The sequence below is a fragment of the Sorex araneus genome, chromosome X, assembly GCF_027595985.1.
Source record: "Sorex araneus isolate mSorAra2 chromosome X, mSorAra2.pri, whole genome shotgun sequence".
In the NCBI taxonomy this organism is placed as follows: domain Eukaryota; kingdom Metazoa; phylum Chordata; class Mammalia; order Eulipotyphla; family Soricidae; genus Sorex; species Sorex araneus.
The window spans coordinates 344,382,549-344,401,859 of record NC_073313.1 but is presented as its reverse complement, the minus strand read 5'-3'; the positions used below and the strand labels follow the sequence as shown (position 1 = coordinate 344,401,859).

General features: G+C 40.4%; 1 protein-coding gene across 1 annotated transcript in view; it reads left to right on the top strand.

Annotated features, from left to right (window-relative positions):
* Positions 1-19,311, top strand: part of MBOAT2 (membrane bound O-acyltransferase domain containing 2) — a 143,283-nt gene that overhangs the window by 101,985 nt on the left and 21,987 nt on the right. Inside the window, exons 5-7 of the mRNA XM_004609371.2 lie at positions 12,300-12,355; positions 13,935-13,989; positions 14,554-14,737. Coding sequence (XP_004609428.1) covers positions 12,300-12,355; positions 13,935-13,989; positions 14,554-14,737 — 295 coding nt within the window. The remainder of the gene's footprint in view (positions 1-12,299; positions 12,356-13,934; positions 13,990-14,553; positions 14,738-19,311) is intronic.

Sequence of the window (19,311 nt, the reverse complement as noted above, 5' to 3'; positions counted from 1 at the left end):
GCTTGTTATCTTTTTAACGGGAAATTTGCTCTCACCTTGGTACCAGATTAAATTAAACCTCTACATTGTTCTTTTTGTCAGACCTGACAATTTTCCTTCTCTTTTGAACATGAAACAGAGACTTACTTGTAAAGTCAGCCTTGAGTCATCAGGATAAATATTAGCCAGAAAATTCAGTGTTAGGATAAGAAAAGTAGGAAAAATCATAGCATTATGAAAAAAATTGTTCAATAACTTGGCCTCACACGCTGGGGGAAAGTCATACCGAATGGAGAAGGGAACACCAAGTAAATTGTGAGTGGAGATCCCACGTGGTAAGGGAAATGCGCGCTGAAAGTGGACTAGTGTCCGAACATGATGGCCACTCAATACCCCTATTGCAGACCACAACATCCAAAAGGAGAGAGAGAGAACAAATTGGAATGCCCTGCCACAGAGGCGGGGTCGGGAGGGGGGATGGGACTGGGGGGTGGGAGGGATACTGGGTTCTTTGGTGGTGGAGAATGGACACTGGTGGAGGGATGGGTTCCCAAACACTGCATGAGGGAAAAACAAGCACGAAATGTTTGAATCTAACTGTACCCTCATTGTGACTCACTAATTAAAAAATTAAAAATTAAAAAAATTGTTCAACAGTAAACATGAACTACTGTTTAGAGAAAAACCAGTATTATAAAAATATGAGACTTTTAGTGGATGAGCTGGTTTTCTCCTTACGAGATATAAATGAATTTAATTTTTATTAAATAATTTAAAAAATAGGTTTGGATGAAAAAAAGATTGCATCCTAAAGAATAAACAAACCAAAACTGATTAAATACACTGAAAATTCTAGCTAGTGAAATTGGCAATATGTTGGAGAGTATTGAGAAATACACCTGAAACTCAGGAAAAGGAGCATTGATAAATACTTATAGTTTATAAATTGTGAGTATTATCACTATGAGCACTTTTTCAGGACATCACCTAAAGAAATATGATGTTCATATATTCCTCATTCAAATCATCCACTGTGTATTCTGTTTTATTCTCTATATAATTTTCTCATTTTGACTAATAAGCAATCTATATATGAGATATATGTTAAGTACACCCAAATGAACATCTCTTTATCAGAAATAATTATGTGTATTCTTGAATAAAATGAGCTAATGAGAAGAATCAACAAATACATTGGCCTGTCATGGAAAGGATGAATTTGAAGAAGTAACCCAGGTCACTAATTTTGATTGGCTAATAAAATTCAGAGCTAGTTTGTAACTTTGAAAGAATCAAAATTAGGGCCAAGGATCAAAATTAGGGCTTAGAATGTGGCTTACTGATAGAGCACACATTTTGAATATGTGAGATCCAATGATCTATATGTACAGCCAAACAAAAGAAAAAATAACAAAAATCAAATAGAAAATATGATTTTCCTGAGAACAGTGACCAGACTGATCTTCTTCATCATGTGTCCACACTGCTTAGCACATAACGGTATTAATTAATATTTACTGAGTCAATAATTATACATCAACAATGACATATTCAGTAAAGTAAAAACTATAGAGGCCCAGATTCAATACCTTGCACCACATAGTTCTTTAAGCACAGTAAGAGTATGTGTCCTGAGCACTGCCTGGTATGGCCTGAAAACCAAAGAAAACGATGTTAACAGTAGCAACTAAAATTGAACCATATGTAAAATCATGAATTTTCTGTTGGAGTCCTATGATGCAGGCAAACATGCCAGAGGTGCTGAGCAGATAACATTCTAACTTCTAATCCTACTTTAACTACATTTCTTTAGCTTGTGTTTTACGATTCACAAAACTTCATTGAAAAAAGTTATCTGTGGTGCTTACCTATTCAGTAAACAGATGTAAGGGGTAATTTTCAGCGATTCAACCTAGGCAATGCTCAGGGGGCCCAGGTCTCCGGGAGCAATATTGGTCCCTGTGTGCAGGCTGGATGCTCAACACTCCAATTAATGCTGCTCTTGTCCAGTGGTGCTGGGGGCCACCAGGGCCAATACCTAGCAGTATTTGGAGGACTCTGCCGTGTCAGGGGTAGAGCTTGGATTCTACTCGTGCCAGGCATGCACTCCAGACCTTCGGGATATCTCCCTGGCCTCTTAAAAAGTAACTTAACATTGGGGCCTGAGTAGAGTGGGTAGGGCCTTTGCCTTGAATGGCTGACCTAAGTTGATCCCCGCTTCCCATATGGTCCCTAGTCCCTACTAGGAGAGATCCCTGAGCTCAGAGCCAGGAGTAAGCTCTGAGCATCATTGGTGTGACCCCAAAACTAATAATAATAATGATAATAATCACTGTGACTGTCATCCTGTTGCTCATCAATTTGTTCGAGCGGGCACCAGTAACATCTCTCATTGTGAGACTTATTGTTACTGTGTTTGGCATGTCCAATACATCATGGGTAGCTTGCCAGGCTCTGCCGTGTGGGCGCAATACTCTCAGTAGCTTTCCAGGCTCTCCGAGAGGGGCGGAGGATTTGAACACGGGTCGGCCGCGTGAAAGGTGAATGCCCTACCGCTGCGCTATTGCTCCAGCCTAATAATAATAATAATAATAATAATAATAATAAGAAGAAGAAGAAGAAGAAGAAGAAGAATATTAATAATAGCATAGCTGAATTGAGTGTAGAAGAACAGATTTGTGTGAATACAATTTTTTGTGTTCCAGCTGTTTCTAGACTTTCACCACCCTATCTTTGTCAATGCCTTTTTATTGTTTCTCTTCAGGCTATTCTAAACCCTCTTTACCTGACTGCTAATTAAAAAACAGTATTGTTTCAGGCACCCATTCATGTTACTATCCCCACAGGAGGTCTCTTGTGCTCTACTAGATTCCTCAACTTCCTAAGCACTTTAGGCCATCACCTGCCTTGGTTCACGGGGTTAAAACCAAGGTAGCAGATCAGTAGCTTTCAGCCTTTTGGCGCCTGCAGACCAGCACTAGTCCATGGACCAGTAGTTGAAAAACGTTACTCTCCACCTACCTACATTGCTCAACCTTTCCTAACTGTGGCCCCTTTCCATCTTGTTTCCTCCCTGTGGCCCCTATCCTACTGGTTGGCCTTCTGCTCTCATGCTGTGCCTCCCCCCCACCACCATTTATATGATTTTCACCCTTGGTCCCTTAAAATATCTAGGGCTCACAGGGGACTGAGAAACCGCAATGTACAGGATTGCCTGGTGATCCAGGCTCTTTGTTGTGGTTCTGGCTCCTTCGGGGTGCCTGGGATGCTGCCGACTAACGTGGTGGGGGGCGTGCCTGGTAGCAAGTGTGCACAGAATGAGCCTGCTCACCACATAAGCTCACATTGTTTTAGAAAGGATTGCTACCTCGCCCACAAATTAGAGGGCCATTTGTAAGAAATGTATGTCAAAATCCAGCATCATCTGCCATGGCTTTAAGTGTGTTGCTTAAATCTCAAACTTTATTTCAGCATTGTAACTGCCTTAGAGAGAAAACAATATTGCATTCTTAATGTATTGAGAAAAAAATATTTGACCATTGTTGAGCTGATGAAACATTCAACTAAGACTAATTAGCTTCAGGGACCCATCCTTGGCAGAATGAAGTTGAAGATTTTGGGGTTATTGTTTTTGAGAGAGAGAGAAAAGAAGCCATCTTAGGGGCAGGCTGTTCCCATAATGAGATATTCGAAGATATAGAGGACTTGAGTGTGCAATAGTACAGGAGCAGATAGGACCCTAATTAGGGTAATATAGCTAATCAAATGTGTGAAAAAGGTTCAGCTGAGTACAGTGACTCTCCCTGTGTTGTCTGCAGCTGGAAGGCCGGGAAAGAGAAACCAGGCTCTTGCTAAAGAATCACAGTGGAGACTTAAGTACCACAGGGCCTGACCTCTATAAGGCATGGAATGCATTATGTGCGCGTAGTTCTGGATGCATTTTATAAACTTGGTTAGCTAAAAAGGACTTGCTTCAATCAGTTTCTTTTTACAAAGAGACTGAAAACCTATTGAAATTTTTTATCCTTCGTATTAGTTTCGGAAAACAGGTACAACAGAAGTGTGTACCTAATAAAATGACCAAATAGTTTTCTTTTATATCACCAGTTAGCTATTAAAAGTAGAACAGAGAAAAGGATGCCAGTATCAAAAGCAGTGAAAAACAGAAAATAGTTTATAACACAAATTTAAAAAGGTGTTTTTTCCATCAAAAAGCAATGGAAAACAAAATAGTTTATAACACAAATAAAAAAGGGTGTGCAGGACCTCTATGTTGAAATGAACACAGGGCACAAAGAAGACATTTGGGGCACTTTATTATAAATTATGAGAGGACTACCTGGAGAAACATCTTTCTATCCAGATAGTCAAATTCATTATTGTAGAAATGTTAATTCTTCTCTGTAAGTGTGTTATAATTCAAGTTGAGTTTTGAAGGAAATAAGACAAATATAACATTTTTTATGAATAATAGTTGCTGAATAATAGCAACATCAGTTTAAAAACATGCTGCTGTTTGTAGAACAACAGTTACTAAAATATAAGCCTAGCAAAAATAAAAGCCAGAGTAGAGAAAAAGATCCATTTGAGAAGTGTGTACAGAATAGAAATGGTGGTAATTTAGATCATTGGGGAAATCATTCCTGATTATTCAGTAAATAGTAATGAGTCAGAAGGAGAGGTCAATGTTTGCTTCATATGGTGGATAAATAACTTGTAGACGGAAGCAGGAACAGATTTGGGAGAGGGCACAGGAAGGCGATTCAGCTGGAATATGTTAATTTTTTGTTTTATCCTTCTGTGAAAAGATCCATGTGAAATCATTTTCCACCCTAGTGAATATTATATTCTAGAGCTATCTAGATGCCTAGGATGTTGAGTACATACTGTATGACTTGTTACTCAGATGTGTTTATCAGCTAAGATAGGTTGAGTCTGGGCTGAGCATTTTGCTAGGTGTTTAGACACTGAGTTGAATTACCATCTTTTTAAGCATAAGAAGCGATAGATAGAACATTTGGTCTAAAAGCTGCAGTTTGATCGTCATTGTCTCTCCTTTCAGAATGTAGTATTCAAGTCAAGTCTAATTTTAGAGCCTCTTTGTATTCTGGGAAAGGAGGCCTAGAAGGCCCTGGCTGCTGGGTTTCCTCTGCTCCCTTTGTGTTGACGATTATTGTAAGTAGGGTGGATGTAAATTATTCACCCACTGAACAGCACTGTTCCATTGATCCTGTCTCATCTGCGCCAGTGTTTCTCTACACCTTGACCTACATTTGGTAGAAGGAACATTCTCCTGCTATGAATGTGCCAGTCTCCAAGGCTGAATAGGCGGGGAACCTGTTCTTTGACTGATTTATCTCTTTCCTGCCCTACACACACCTTTCCCCGATTTTCTGTCTCTTAACGCAGCTATGTAGTAGAACAAGATTATTAGGAACAGCAGTATTAGAATAGAATTACCCAATTTTCTAAAGATTCTGAAGAGTGGGTAACAACCCTTTAAAGGCCTGCTGGCTCTGCCCATCACCCGCTCTGTCTCCTTCTCTGAAAGAGAGCAGCTAGGTCTGTGTTGCCAGCCATCTTCCTCCTCCTCCTAAAGTCTCAGGTGGAGGGTTTCCAGTCATTATTCACAATAATAAATGACCAGTTTCTCTGGTTCTCAGTTTGACCTCTCTGCACACTTCTTGGATTATCTCATTGACACTTTTGCATAGTTATTCATGTGCCTATATTTCTCTTTTGAGAGATAAAAATAATTTTATCACTTTGCAGTTATTGCATCCCTTCAGCGTCTCTGGTGTGGTTAGCAATTCCAGTAGATATTAAAGTTTTATCGAACACTTGCTCTGTCCCAGGTACTGGTGAAGGTATTTGTTATATTATTGTTTCGTGGCGTATTCGATTTGCCAAAAACAGTAATAATAAGTCTCACAATGGAGATGTTACTGGTGCCTACTTGAACAAATTGATGAACAATGGGACAACAGTGAGAGATTTGTTCATACGGTGGTACTGTTTCCCCACTTGATAGACCATAATTTGCTGATGAATAGTTAAACAGCCCAGTTGATCAGAAGTGGGGCCAGGATTTCGGTTGCATTTTCTCACTTCGGTTGCCTAGTTCCCTGCTAGGTATCTTGCACTGCATATATCCACAGTAAACTCCTGGTTCTTCATGCTGTTGCATTGGAATTTCCTTCTCAGCTCCATTCTTCATTTGTATATTCTGGTAACAAGTTTGGGTGGCATCTGGTCTCAAAACCTGCCTCAGACTTATTGTCATATCATCATAAACCCAGAGCTGGACCACCTTAGATGACCTGTGCACTCAAACTGCTCAGAACTCCGTGCTTCTCCCCACATCCCCTGCACAGTCTTCTCAATCCAGAGCCATAACATCAAAAGCCAGTCACCCCTCTGCCAAACACTCTTTAGTTCCTGGCATCATCCAAGTGAAAGTCATACCTCCCTGATCCCTGAGACAGCCACTGCCCAGCCAGGCTCAGGTTTCTGCACCCGCCTTCCTTCTCATCGCTGCCCTGATACCGGTGCCTTACCAGTCTCCCAGCATTCCAGGCACACTTCTACCTGGGGCTGTTGACCTTGCTTTCCTCTTTTCCTGGAACATTTTTACCCCATACATCTCTACGGCTTGCTCCTTGACACAAATTCTCTGTTTCAATGTCACCTTTTGCTTGGGGCCAGTTCTCACCCACATCCCGGCACACCTTCCCCCTGTCACGCCACCATTGCCTGCTTCATGCTTCTAAGTGCTTAGCAACACCTGGTGTACTGTGTACTTACCTCTTATTCCTTTATTATCTCTCACTTATGTCCTGACACACCCTTTCCTCCAAGTCTGCTTCATTTTTCTGCTCAGCACTGAGCAACATCTGGCACATGGTATATTTATCTGCTAACTCATTTATGATCTAGCTCCTTTCCAATATAAAATATTGAAAAAATAGTATATTGGAAAGAGACAAGACAGCAAGAACTCCTTTCTGGTTCATGATCTTATCTCCAGCACCTGGCACTTTGTAGTATTCTTTAAAGACTTGTTTTCTAGAAGCTGGGGAGAGAGCTCAGAGGGCTGAATGCATGCACAGGGTTTCATTCTCGTGCCACATGGTGCCTGAGCACTGCCCAGGGGAACCTCTGAGTATCACCGGATGTGATCACAAAACAGCTTGTTTACTGAATAAGTGAAGTGATGAATGTGTAAATTATCAAATGTATGATTCAGAGGCCTTTTCTGTCGCCTCCACTACAGTCATTGGGCATTGGATAAGTGGAGTTAATTTGGCTTCAGTGAGTGTTGTTTATTGAAGGAAGAGTTCTTATTACTTAGACTATGAGTGGGGAGTTTACAGTTTGCATCTCTTGTGAGATATCTTGTAGCCCGGTGGCAAACTTTTTTATTTTTTTGTCTAATAGGTATCTATAGTTGTTATGTACCATTAATATATGCCCTTAGAACTGAACCATCTCCTAGAGTTAATGAAACAATCAAGATAGTGAAGGTATTGAGTTTTGTGTTTGTATTCATGCCTTAATTTTATTTTTCTGTGTTAAAGTTTTATTGTGTCATGGAACCAAATCCTACTATTCTTATTATGTTTGCAACATTTTTCAGCCTTTGCAATTTTTTCTTTGTAATTTCAAGTATAGATTTTTCTTGTTCTTCTTTACATCAGATGGATGCTTCTCTCTGTCTTTTAATATTACATGAAACAATGTCATCATCAGAAGTATTTATTTTGAACAATTAGATCCCATATTTATCCACATTCTTAGGTGAGTACCTATCAGAGAAAGTATCTGGATCTCACTTAACTCTAGTGACAGTCTCATAGAGGGGACCGGCAGCCCCTCTGCTCCCCTTGACCATGCTCAGGGACACTGGAAATTCCGCTGGCACCTGCTATGCCTCTCTCCCTGCCTCCTGGCCTCCATGCTAGGGACATAGGCAGGCCCTTTTCATTCGTGCCAGCTTATCTCAAGTTTTCCTCAACCAGGAAGCAAGTCAATATACACTAGGCCTCATTAGGTGCAAAGTCAATGGGCAGGCAAAATGTCAATAAAGGTGTAAGTGAAAGAGTGAAATAATTGTGTCACTCTGACACTGACCTAGTGTTCATAAATAATGTGCTTGTGAAGAAAACTGGGATCGATCTCTTTGTGAATGGTGCCAGTGTTTGCACTGGTGTCTTTTCTGCCACTGGGTTCTGCTAAACAGGGTAGGACTCATCCTCACTCCACGTTTGTTCTAGCTCTTGGTCATGCTCTTGCTTATCCATGTGTCCCTTCAGTTGTCTGTCTGGAGCTCTCTCTAATCTCTTCACTTAACTCTTCCTTTGTACTCTCTCCCTTTCACTCATCACATACTTTCACAATCCATCCTTGTTTTGTCCTCTGTCCTCTGCTTTCCTGCCTGCTGCTCTGTGACATACTAGACCACGAGCAGAGGCACCGCCTGCCATCTCTTCTGACCCAAAGGCAGTGTTTGCACCTAAGTAAGAGAAAGCATCAAGTCTTAAGGCATTTTGCAAACCAGTCAGCACTTTGAGCCTGAGTGTGTGTCAGGTATTAAAGGTGCAGGGAAAAGTAAAACAGTGTCCTGGGTGACAGGAAAGTTAACAAATAATTATAAACCATAAATGCTTTCAAATTTAGATGAGAATGTAGAATAGTACTTAGATGTATAAGAGTAAATGCTTTCATATAGAAAGAGTAACTTTTCATTTCCTTGGGGTGGAGGTTGGGAGGGGTCCTTGGGATATTGGTGGAGGAAGGTGGACTTTCTGGTGGTGGCCATACATTTAGTTATACTCAAGTGTCTGCTTAAGTATAATTAAACGTATTATAAATGATACATGTACATGATACAAATGATAAAGAAAAATCATACCTTATTCTGCAAGAAAATAAAGTTCTGTTGGCTTTGGATGGAGGTAGGGTTCAGGGAGGGAAGTCTCTCAGATTGTGCTCAGGAGGGCTGGGGATCCTTCCCAGAAATTCTATCACCATCATTGTCAGTTCAGTGAGAGGGCCCAATGGGACAGTGCTGGGAGGGCCCTGTGGTGCTGGGCAGTAGCCCAGGCCATCCTGGCATAGAGGGCTACTGGGATAAACCTGGTCAGGGGACCATGTGGTGCCAGGTATTGAACTGGTGTCTGCCACATGCAAGGCAGGTGCTTGAGCCCTGTACTGCCCAATAACAAAAAATGCTTCATAATCATTTTAGCACTTTGGGGGCCTCCCAAACAATGTTGTAGGACCTGGGGTACACTCCTGGTGCACCTTGGTTGACCAGGACAAATTATTCCATTTCTGGGACCACCAAAGTCACACTGGCAGGCTTGGGAGCATCTAGGCCATATCCCTCAGTGCTAACAGTATGGGGGAGTTTGGCCTCGGGTCCAACTACTGCAGAGCCATGTCCCCAGCCTCTTCAGATATGTGGGTAATGTTCAAGGTAGCCTGGAAACAGGAATTTAGGACTGAAGGGGTTTTATAATTCACTAGTGTACTAAGTGATAAGGGACGTTAGGCAGGGAGAGAAAAACAACCTCTCCACCCCCCCCCCCCAGGAAATTACTGTCACTGTCACTGTCATTGTCATCCCATTGCTCATCGATTTGCTCGAGTGGGCACCAGTAACATCTCCATTGTGAGACTTGTTTGTTACTGTTTTTGACATGTTGAATATGTCATGGGTAGCTTGCTAGGCTCTGCTGTGCGGCTGAGATACTCTCGGTTAGCTTGCTGGGCTCTCCGAGAGAGGTGGTGGAATTGAATACAGGTCCGCTGCATGCAAGGCAAACACCCTGATGCTATGCTATCACTCCAGCCCCCAAGGACGTTTTTATAAAAACAGGGCGTTTTTATACAGGGCATTTTTATAATCCTCAAAGGCATGAAAAGGATCTTGCAGAATGAAAATGGCAACTGGGTGCTCAAAATGACCTAAGGAATTAGTTTGCTGAAGAACAATTTCCTGAGATTAAGTGATATAAATGTAAAAACTGACTTTTAAAGGAACCAAGTAGAAATCTCTTCCCCTCAGAGCCATGTCTTCTGACTCTTGATGAGCTCTTGCTTTTGGAGGTCGGAGAATGAGCTGTAAGATCTTATGGGCCTAGGTCTGTGTATCTCATATTCAGTGGTGGGAATATCAGAAACAGCCCCTTGATGACATGCGCTGGTGTGAGAAATCATCTCCTTTCTTGCTGTGTTTAGCTGGGGTTCTGCTGATGGGGACAGCAGTACCTGCCTGGCTCTGTTCTGAGCAGTGACAGTGGTTGGGAAAGAGCATCGTCTTCATGCTGGGCTCTGTGTTCCTCCTGCAGCTCACTGGGGATAACTTCTAGTTTCATTGCAATTCCAAAGTTCTTACTATGACTTATAACAATTGTTCTTTTACTATTACTGTTATGAAGCTAATATGATAAAGCATAAAATGATGGTTTTCTTATGAATTTTTTTTCCTCTCGAAGTAACCCATTCGAGGTTATATAGTGTGGGACAATATTGGCATTTTCTTACGTGGAGCATGATTTTGAAGCTCTTGTCTTTTTTCTGTGAACCACTGCCTGACGTGGGGCATTTGCCAAGTGCTCTTCCCCACCCCTACCCAGGGCCCTGGCTCCTAGGACAGGGACTTGATGAATGTGCTCATCACCTTCTTTCCACCCACTTCTCTCAGGAGTGTTTCCACATTCCTTACTCAAACTCTTTGGCTATGTTTCCTTTATCTAGAAAACTTACTTTTTCCCTCTTAAGTCAAGCCCTGAAGTTCAGGGCAGCAGGGCAGGATGAAAAAGAACAGAGTCCAAGTTTGTGCCCGGTGGTCATCTCTGCAGGGTCCGATGCCTGGAGCTGACACAGCATTTGCTAGAGCTGCTCCCTCTTCTCCTTCTTCCCCTTCTCTCTTCTTCCTTCCTTTCTCCTCCTCCCGTGTCTCCCCCACCAGTACCGTTAATGATGGTTTCAGGCATATTCCAACTCAGAATACCTGTTCTCCTCCTCCAGAGTGCCAAAGACCTTTTCCTCTATGACCACCTTCCCCACAGCTGACTCAGCTCTGTGGACCAGTTCTACTGTCTTCGTCATTTGTTTCTCCTATACTATGTACTTTATATCCCACACAGAGGAGAAATAATCCTGCATCTGTCCTCCTCCTCATGACCAACTTCACTCATGTTGAGACATGATACTTTCTAGTTCCATCCATGTCCTGTAAATTGCATGATTCCATTCTGTATATATACCACAACTTCTTGGTCCATTTGTCTGTAGTTAGGCATTTGGGTTATTCTCATATCTTGGCTATTGTACTAAGTACAATACAATACTTAATACAATACTAATGCTATTGTACTAAGTACAATGCAATACTAAATACAATACTAAGTACTAAGCCAATGTACATAAATGTACATATACCCTTAGAATTAGTGTTTTTGCATTTTGGGGGGGAGATAGCAAGAAGTGGTATTGCTGGGTCATATGGGAGTTCTGTTCTTTCTTGGAGAGCTTTCCCTATTGTTTTCTATAGAGCTTGAACAAGATGATATTCCCACCAATAGTAAATGGGGTTCCTTTCTTACCACAATCCTGCCACACTCTTTCCAGACTTTGACATATGCCATTCTTAATTGTTGTTTGAATTAGCATTTCTCTAATCATAAGAGATGATGAGCACCTTTTTAATATGCCTGTTGGCCATCTGTATGTCTTCTTTGAGGAAGTATCTGTTCATCTCCTCTCTCTAATTATGGATGGGATTGTGGATTTGTTGTTGTTGTTGTTCAGCTTTGCAAGTACTGTCTATAATTCTGTATTTTAGTCCTTTGGCGGATTGTGTGCAGACATTTTCTCCCATCCAGTAGAGTGTCTTTATTTTAGTTTGAGTTTTTTTTCTTTTTTGGTTATACCTGGCGATGCACAGGGGTTACTCCTAGCTCTGCACTCAGGAATTACCCCTGGCAGTGCTCGGGGCACCATATGGGATGCTGGGAATCGAACTCGGGTCAGCAGTGTACAAGGCAAACGCTCTACCTGCTGTGCTATCACTCCAGCCCCTGAGTTTCTTTTCTTGTACAGAGCCTTATAAGTGCTTCTGAAAGCCAGGAGAAATTCAAATGCTGTCACTTATACCCACCCCAGACACAGGAGCCCCCAACATATCCTTTAAAATTTATTGAGGTCCTTTTAAATTTAAAAAAATAAGGGTTTTGTAATCATATGAAGAAAGTTTTTTAAAAATATTAGTATTAAAAATTGAAAATAAAATTTTTATTTTTTATTATTTACAGTCCAATGATGATAATTACCCAGAAGATTACTAGTTTGGCATATGAAATTCATGATGGTAAGAATTTGAAATTAATTTGTAATTCAAATTAATTTCTTAATGGTAAGAATTTGAAATTAATTTGTATCACTGTAAAATATGGTTAAGTGATGTCTTGCTTGATATTTTACCATAATGTACTCTTAAGTATCAGAGGGAAGGAAAGAATGGAAATAATATTGTTGCTTTAATACATATAATAGATGGAACAACTGTCTAACTCCGCTGAGATATAATTATTTTCCATGAGTATAGTCATATTTTATATACAATTCAATAATGAAAACAAAGTAAAAAAGTGTAACTCAGTCATATGACTCATATAAAAGATAATTTAAAATATAAGGGAATAAAGGAAATAGACATTTGGTGTAAATTGACTTTATTAACAGGATTAATAAAAACACTTCTGTGTTACACTCCCATTAAAATTTAGATATGTTTCCCCCTATCCTTCTCCCTTATATATACAATCACATACTTAACCTAGATTTTAGTGTAAACATTTACATATTTGTCTTTAGGAACAGACACTTAGCCATAAGAAGTGCTCACAGTCTGAGCCAGTGTCCCAGGAGTCCACTCCTTCCTTCCGAGATGGAGGGAGTACTTTTCCAAGAATGTCCTTGGTGCCCCACCATGTGTATACCATCTTGTACCATCTGCTAGGAAAAACCATCAAATATTTTGAAGTGTGTTGTTGACTTGTTAATTTTGAATTTCTTTGTTTGTAGGATCTTGAAATTTAATGTACAATCATAACTAATGCCTTACTGTTGGGGAAGAATGTAAAAGAATGATGAAAATGACAGATCAGTTTTTATTCATTCGAATCATGGAGGAGCAGTTGAGCTTCTTGTTCATAGTACTGAGGCTTGCTGATTCAGTCATACAATAACAGAAAACATGTAACACTTCTTTTTGAAAAGGCATAGAACTAAATGAGCAAGCACTGGTCACATGCAAGGCAAGCGCCCCACTTGCTGTACTACTAGAACAGTGGCCCCCACACTGGGGAATTTTTTAGCATCATAATTTTCCTCAATTAGTTCTGTTATTTTTCTTCGTGGCCTCCTGGGTACGTCTCAGGGAGTTTTGGTGGTGCTCAGCTGGGCCAGACAGTTCAATGTGGGGACCTGAACATGTGAAGCTACTTAAGCCCTGGATCTGGGGATCTTTAGGGCCACAACTAGCAGTGCTTGGGGGAGCCATTTAGGAATAGGCATTGACTTTGGGTCCCCAGAGTCCCCCTAACTGCTGAACAACCACCCTGGCCCCTATTTATTTGTTGCAGTTCCAAGGATAGAGCCCAAGCCCTCCCACGAGTGAGGCTTGCTCTCTCCCACTAACTAAGCCATATCCACCCCCTTCCATGTTTATCTTATGCATACCTAGCACTGTGGGTTGTTACACAACCCCCTTACACACAACTGGGCCTTTGTTCTGGCGAGAAAGAAAAGTACTAATTATACAAAATGGTCATACCAAAATTGGCCTTTTAAAACATGAATTTCAGGTGATGGGAATGGAAAAAAATATATAGCTCTTTCTTTGTAAGAAAACGAAATTGATTGTAGTACCTATTTTTATTTCTCAGGCATGTTTCGGAAGGATGAAGAACTAACTCCATCACAGAGAGGTTTAGCTGTAAGGTATGTATATTTTTGTTTTAATTGAATCACTGTGAATTACAGTTACAAAGAGGTTTATGATTGATTTTCAGGCCTATCTTGTTTGAACACCAATCCCTTCAAAATTTTAAAGTTTGCTTTAAAATTTTATTCTGTCATCATTCCAGATCTCTGCCTTTAACACACATCACTCTGTTACTAAGATTGAGTCTTTCTAGAGGAACTTTTCCCTGTAAAAGACAAATCTTCCCTTGCTTAGCTCCTTGCCACCAGATCTGGTTAGGCTAGGCATTCCTTCTCAGGCTCCCATGTATGTCATGTCGTATTTATCTTAAATTTGCTGTCATGAGTAATGAAGTCGAAATCCTCCGCAACTGTTTTTGAGGATCTGTGTAGAAACTCTTATCTAAAATGCTTTGTAACATTACTTCTTTACAGTCTTTCTTCATTTTAATTGTATGGATTCAAATGAAATGCAAAGGTTATTTCATTTTGGAACTCAGTGAGCAATAGCTGATGATTATTCTGGTGAAACTTTCTGGAAACGTATGTTACCTCTTAAAGTTGTATGTCTTTTCATTGTAGGCGCATGCCAAGTCTTCTGGAGTATCTAAGTTACAACTGTAACTTCATGGGCATCCTGGCTGGACCACTGTGCTCTTACAAAGACTACATTACATTTATTGAAGGCAGATCATACCACATGGCACAACCAGGCGAAAATGGAAAAGAAGAAGTACAGTATGAAAAAACAGAGCCATCTCCAAATGTAAGATCATGAGAACCATGTGGAAACTATAGCATGTAGTGGTTAGTCTTTCTTATGTAAATATAATAATGTCAAATTTTGATTTATCTATAAATTCCTTCAAAACTATTTTTGAGATAAGTGACTTTTGACACTGTACCAAGAGTACTGATGCCTAGTGAAAGTTACACTCATAATTAAGGAACAAAAGTAAAATTACTTAAGCAAAAATGCTGTGTTCTTTAGTGAGAATGATTTTTTTATGGATATAGTCTATTGTACATGAAAGCATTTCTCATGGACCTAATCAAATTTATTTCCCAGCCCTTTTTTCTTATCTAAACGTGTGGTCTGACAAATGGAAATCATCCTTTTCCTTTCCTGCTTTCCTTCTCTTCGTGATCATCACCATTAAGATCTTATTCCTGTTCAAGGCCTAGTTTAAGTATCACCTTTCTCATAAACCCTTTTCAAAGTCCCACACTTGAAATGATGCAGGTAGCTGAAACTTAGGTGGCAGCTGCTATTGTTCTAGGCACCTTTGAAAATACCCGACACTGTTGCTCTCAGTGCTCAGTGAGGCCTTAGGAGTAGATCGTGTATCCTTAACATCCAGTGGATGAGCAAACAGGACTCAGGCTAAGAAGTAACTGACCAATGATTCCCAGGTTTCAGTAGGTAAAATGGAATTCAAACCAGGCAGTACCCAGAGTTTGTGCCAAATTGTTTCATATCCAGTCATAATCTGTACTTTCTTTGAACTGCCAGGATTCCTGAAACTGCTGAGATCCTGTTTTATAAAGACTGGGAGACAATATAGGGGACTAGTATATCTTTTCTGAATATGGGTCTTAGAGCAAAGAATTGTCATTCTTTCCAAGTTACTGTCAAATGTGGAGAAAAAGAATAAATGTGTAGTCAGTCATACAAACTGTTATTTCTTTTTTTCCTTGTGACTCATATACCAAAAAGTTGCCCTTTCTTACACTAAAAGATTACTGGTTAAATGTTAACTGAGATGTGATGTATCAAACTAGGTTAAATTTCAGACTTGAAACTGAGTCTGTTGGGATCTCACTCATTGATTAACCTGTGTCAGTCTTTAATTCTTTGAGGTCTCACTGCCATGATAAAAAGAAAAGATGAGTACAGTATCTATTTTCAGAAGTTTATTTTGGAATATTGGAAAGATAATTAAGATCCCGGAATCAAGAATTGGACTCTGACTAGATAGTAGCAGTGTATAATTTTGCACATAACTTAAGGTGAATGGATCCCCCTCTACAGAAAGGAAGTGTTAATGTCACTGGCACTTGGGGTATTTGTGCCGTATTTGGCAGTTTTCCTATTGAATCAAGGCATTGCTGAGTTTGACCCAAAACACAAAAGAATTTAAAAAAAATAAGAATTTCTTAAATTTTCACCTTTTTTTAAAAAAAAATTTCACTGAAACACTGTGAGATAGTTACAAGCTTTCATGTTTGGGTTATAATCACACAATGATCAAACACCCATCCCTCCACCAGTGCACATTCCTCACCACCAATATCCCCAGTATACACCCCCTCTCCCACCCTCCCCCTACCTCCATGGCAGACAATATTCCCCATACTCTCTCTCTCTACTTTTGGGCATTATGGCTTGCAACACAGACACTGAGAGGTCATCATGTTTGGTCCATTATCTACTTTTGGCACACATCTCCCATCCTGACTAATTCCTCCAGCCATCATTTTCTTAGTGACCCCTTCTCTATTCCATCTGCCTTCTCCCGTCTGCTCATGAAGCAGGCTTCCAGCTATGGGGCAATCCTCCTGGCCCTTGTATCTACTGTCCTTGAGTGTCAGCCTCATGTGATGTTATTCTATATTCCAGAAGTGAGTGCAGTCCTTCTATGTGACTCATTTCACTTAGCATGATACTCTCCATGTTTATCCATTTTAAGCAAATTTCATGTCTTCATCTCTCTTAACAGCTGCATAATATTCCATTGTGTAGATGTACCAAAGTTGAATTTCTTAAAATTCTTAAGAAATTTAGCAATCAATTTAGTAACAAGGAATTTCCTCAACTTTTTTTTTTGCTTTTATTTTGGTGGGTGGGTCACACCCAGCAATGCTCAGGGGTTACTCCTGGCTCTGCACTCAGGAATTACTCCTGGCGGTGCTTGGGGGACCATATAGGATGCTGGGAATTGAACACGGGTCGGCCACGTGCAAGGCAAACACCCTACTCACTGTGCTATCTTTCCAGCCCCAATTTCCTTAGCTTTTTGTCTGAAAATTTCTTTGTTCCAATTTCAAGTATGAGTGATGACCTAACTATGTAGAATATCCTTGGTTGGAGATCTTCTCCAGAGTCTATAGAGTTTATGTTGAAAAATTTGAGAAATCTGCTGGTGGTCTTATATGTTAGTCTTGATTTTTCTTGTTGCTTTTAGGATTCCCTTTTTATATTTTATTTTTTCAATTTTAATTATAATGTTACCTTGATGTGTATGTCTGCTTGAACTTATTTTGTTTGGACTTTTTTGAGCTTTCTAGATTTTGATATCTAACTCCTTTCGTAGTTTGGGAAAGCTCTAAGGTATTATTTCTTCAAATAAGAATCTCTCTCCTCCCTCCCTGCCTTGAATACCTATGTCATGTTGTTCCTCTTGATCCTGTTCCATGTAGCTCCTATGTTATCTTTGTTGTTTCTTGGTAATTTTGGGTAGCTTCTACTGCTTTACCTTCAAGCCCACTGTCTCTGTCTCAACTTCTTTTGTTCTGCTGTTTCATTCTTCTATTTTACTCTTCCACCAACTTTGTTCTGTAACTCTGGATTATATCTGAACTTTTATCTAATATTCTCTCATACTGTCTCCGTTTTAAGTTCTTTCCCATTGATCTAATTTCAGAAGTACGATTGTTTCTTCTTCAGGTAGCTTACATTTCTCTGATGTATTTCAGGGTAGTTGTAGTTCAAGATAGCAAGTACCCAAGACATGTGTGCACCAGTTTGGGAAGCAATTAGAAGTTCAAGGTTGCCAGTGCCCAGCAACCACCAAGCTGCCTCAGCCCACAGATCTGTGCTGTATTTGGGAAACAAGTGCTAGAGTGAGTTGTAAGAGAACGCCAGGACCCCAGTCCCAGATAGTGACAGAGCATGCACTCAGGTGGGTCAGAATTAACTCTGGCTGGGCATGGGCCAGCAAGGGAGCACAGCTGCCAGTGGGGGCCCCTGGATTACTGGCTCTTCATTGTAAAGTTTATTTGGTGCTTTCTGTCTGTAGGATATGGTTTGTTTGTCAGATGTAGACTCCTCCCATGAGCTAGGTATTTATCTGGTAGAAGAGAGCACTCGACAATCGTCGCCCTACCCCAGCTATTTGATAGAGGTGGGTGGTACTCTCATCAGAAGTTTGCCTTCAGATTCTGTCATTCTGGAGACTTTTTAGGGTGTAAGGAATGTAGGAAATTGGGTGTCAGGTGTTTGGCACAACCCCTTCTTCCCCGCCCCGCTCCCCAGAGTAAAGTTCCTCAGCTTAGATGTCTCTTTCTGATAGCAGCTAATTATTTCTTGGTGAGGGCTCCTGGTGAGATCTCTGTCTCTAGTCATCTTCTGGCTCTGCTTTTGTCCTTTGTTGTGAAAGATTTATTTGGCAGGGTTTCAGGTATGTTTCTGTGAAGAAGAATTCTAGTTTGGGTATAGATTCACAGTTTATAATCACAGGAAGAAGTGATCATTAGTTCTCCTTGACCATCTTGGCCTCAGTTTCTTTCCTTGAGAAAGCTTTAAAATCAGTTTAGGAAATGAAGTTAAGAGCAACTGCATTGAGGGTTCTTGATTTTCAGGCCTTCTTGCCAAGAACAACCAGAGTGAGTCAACCAAAGCCAAGTCTTTCAGAAGTGCGGTGAATCTGGCACATGCCAAATCTTTGCTTTTGAACCATTTTTGTGGCACTGTTCTAGAAAGTGTTATAAAATTATTTCTTGGCAAAATACTCTGTTAATTTGATTTTTGCAGGGTGGGGTGGGGGTTGTATGACTACCAAGTGCTGCTCAGGGCCTTGAGGCCACTCCCAGTGGTTCTCAGCCAACTGGGCTGGCAGTTCAATTCCCTGTGCTTGGTTGGATGTAGTGCTGCTCTGGTCCTATGGTTCCAAGGATCACCTGGCTCATCCTGGCAGTGCTTGGAGACCACCAAGGCTTCCAGGGCTATACTTAGTAGTGTCTAGGAAACCATGTGGTGCCAGAGATTGAACTAGAGTGATCACACGCAACCCCTATGACTATTCAGCCCCCTTAACTATTTTTTGGTCTCTAGACACTCTACCAGTATTTTGTCACACTCCTTCATCTGGATCTACTCTTTCTCTCTTCAACTTGCTTAATTTCCCTTTGTAACCTGTAAATAACCCTTTAAATGAATTAGATTAAAATATTCTGGCCTATTAAAAATATAAAAAAGAAATCTGAGTTGGGTTCTTTCAAAGTAACTTAACTTTACCAGAGTATTATAAGGAATATTCTTTACTTTCCTTCAATCTCTTATGAAAATCTTTTGCTTCTCTCGGGCTTATAGTTCCTTTGAGTTTTATCTAAAGAAAAGTG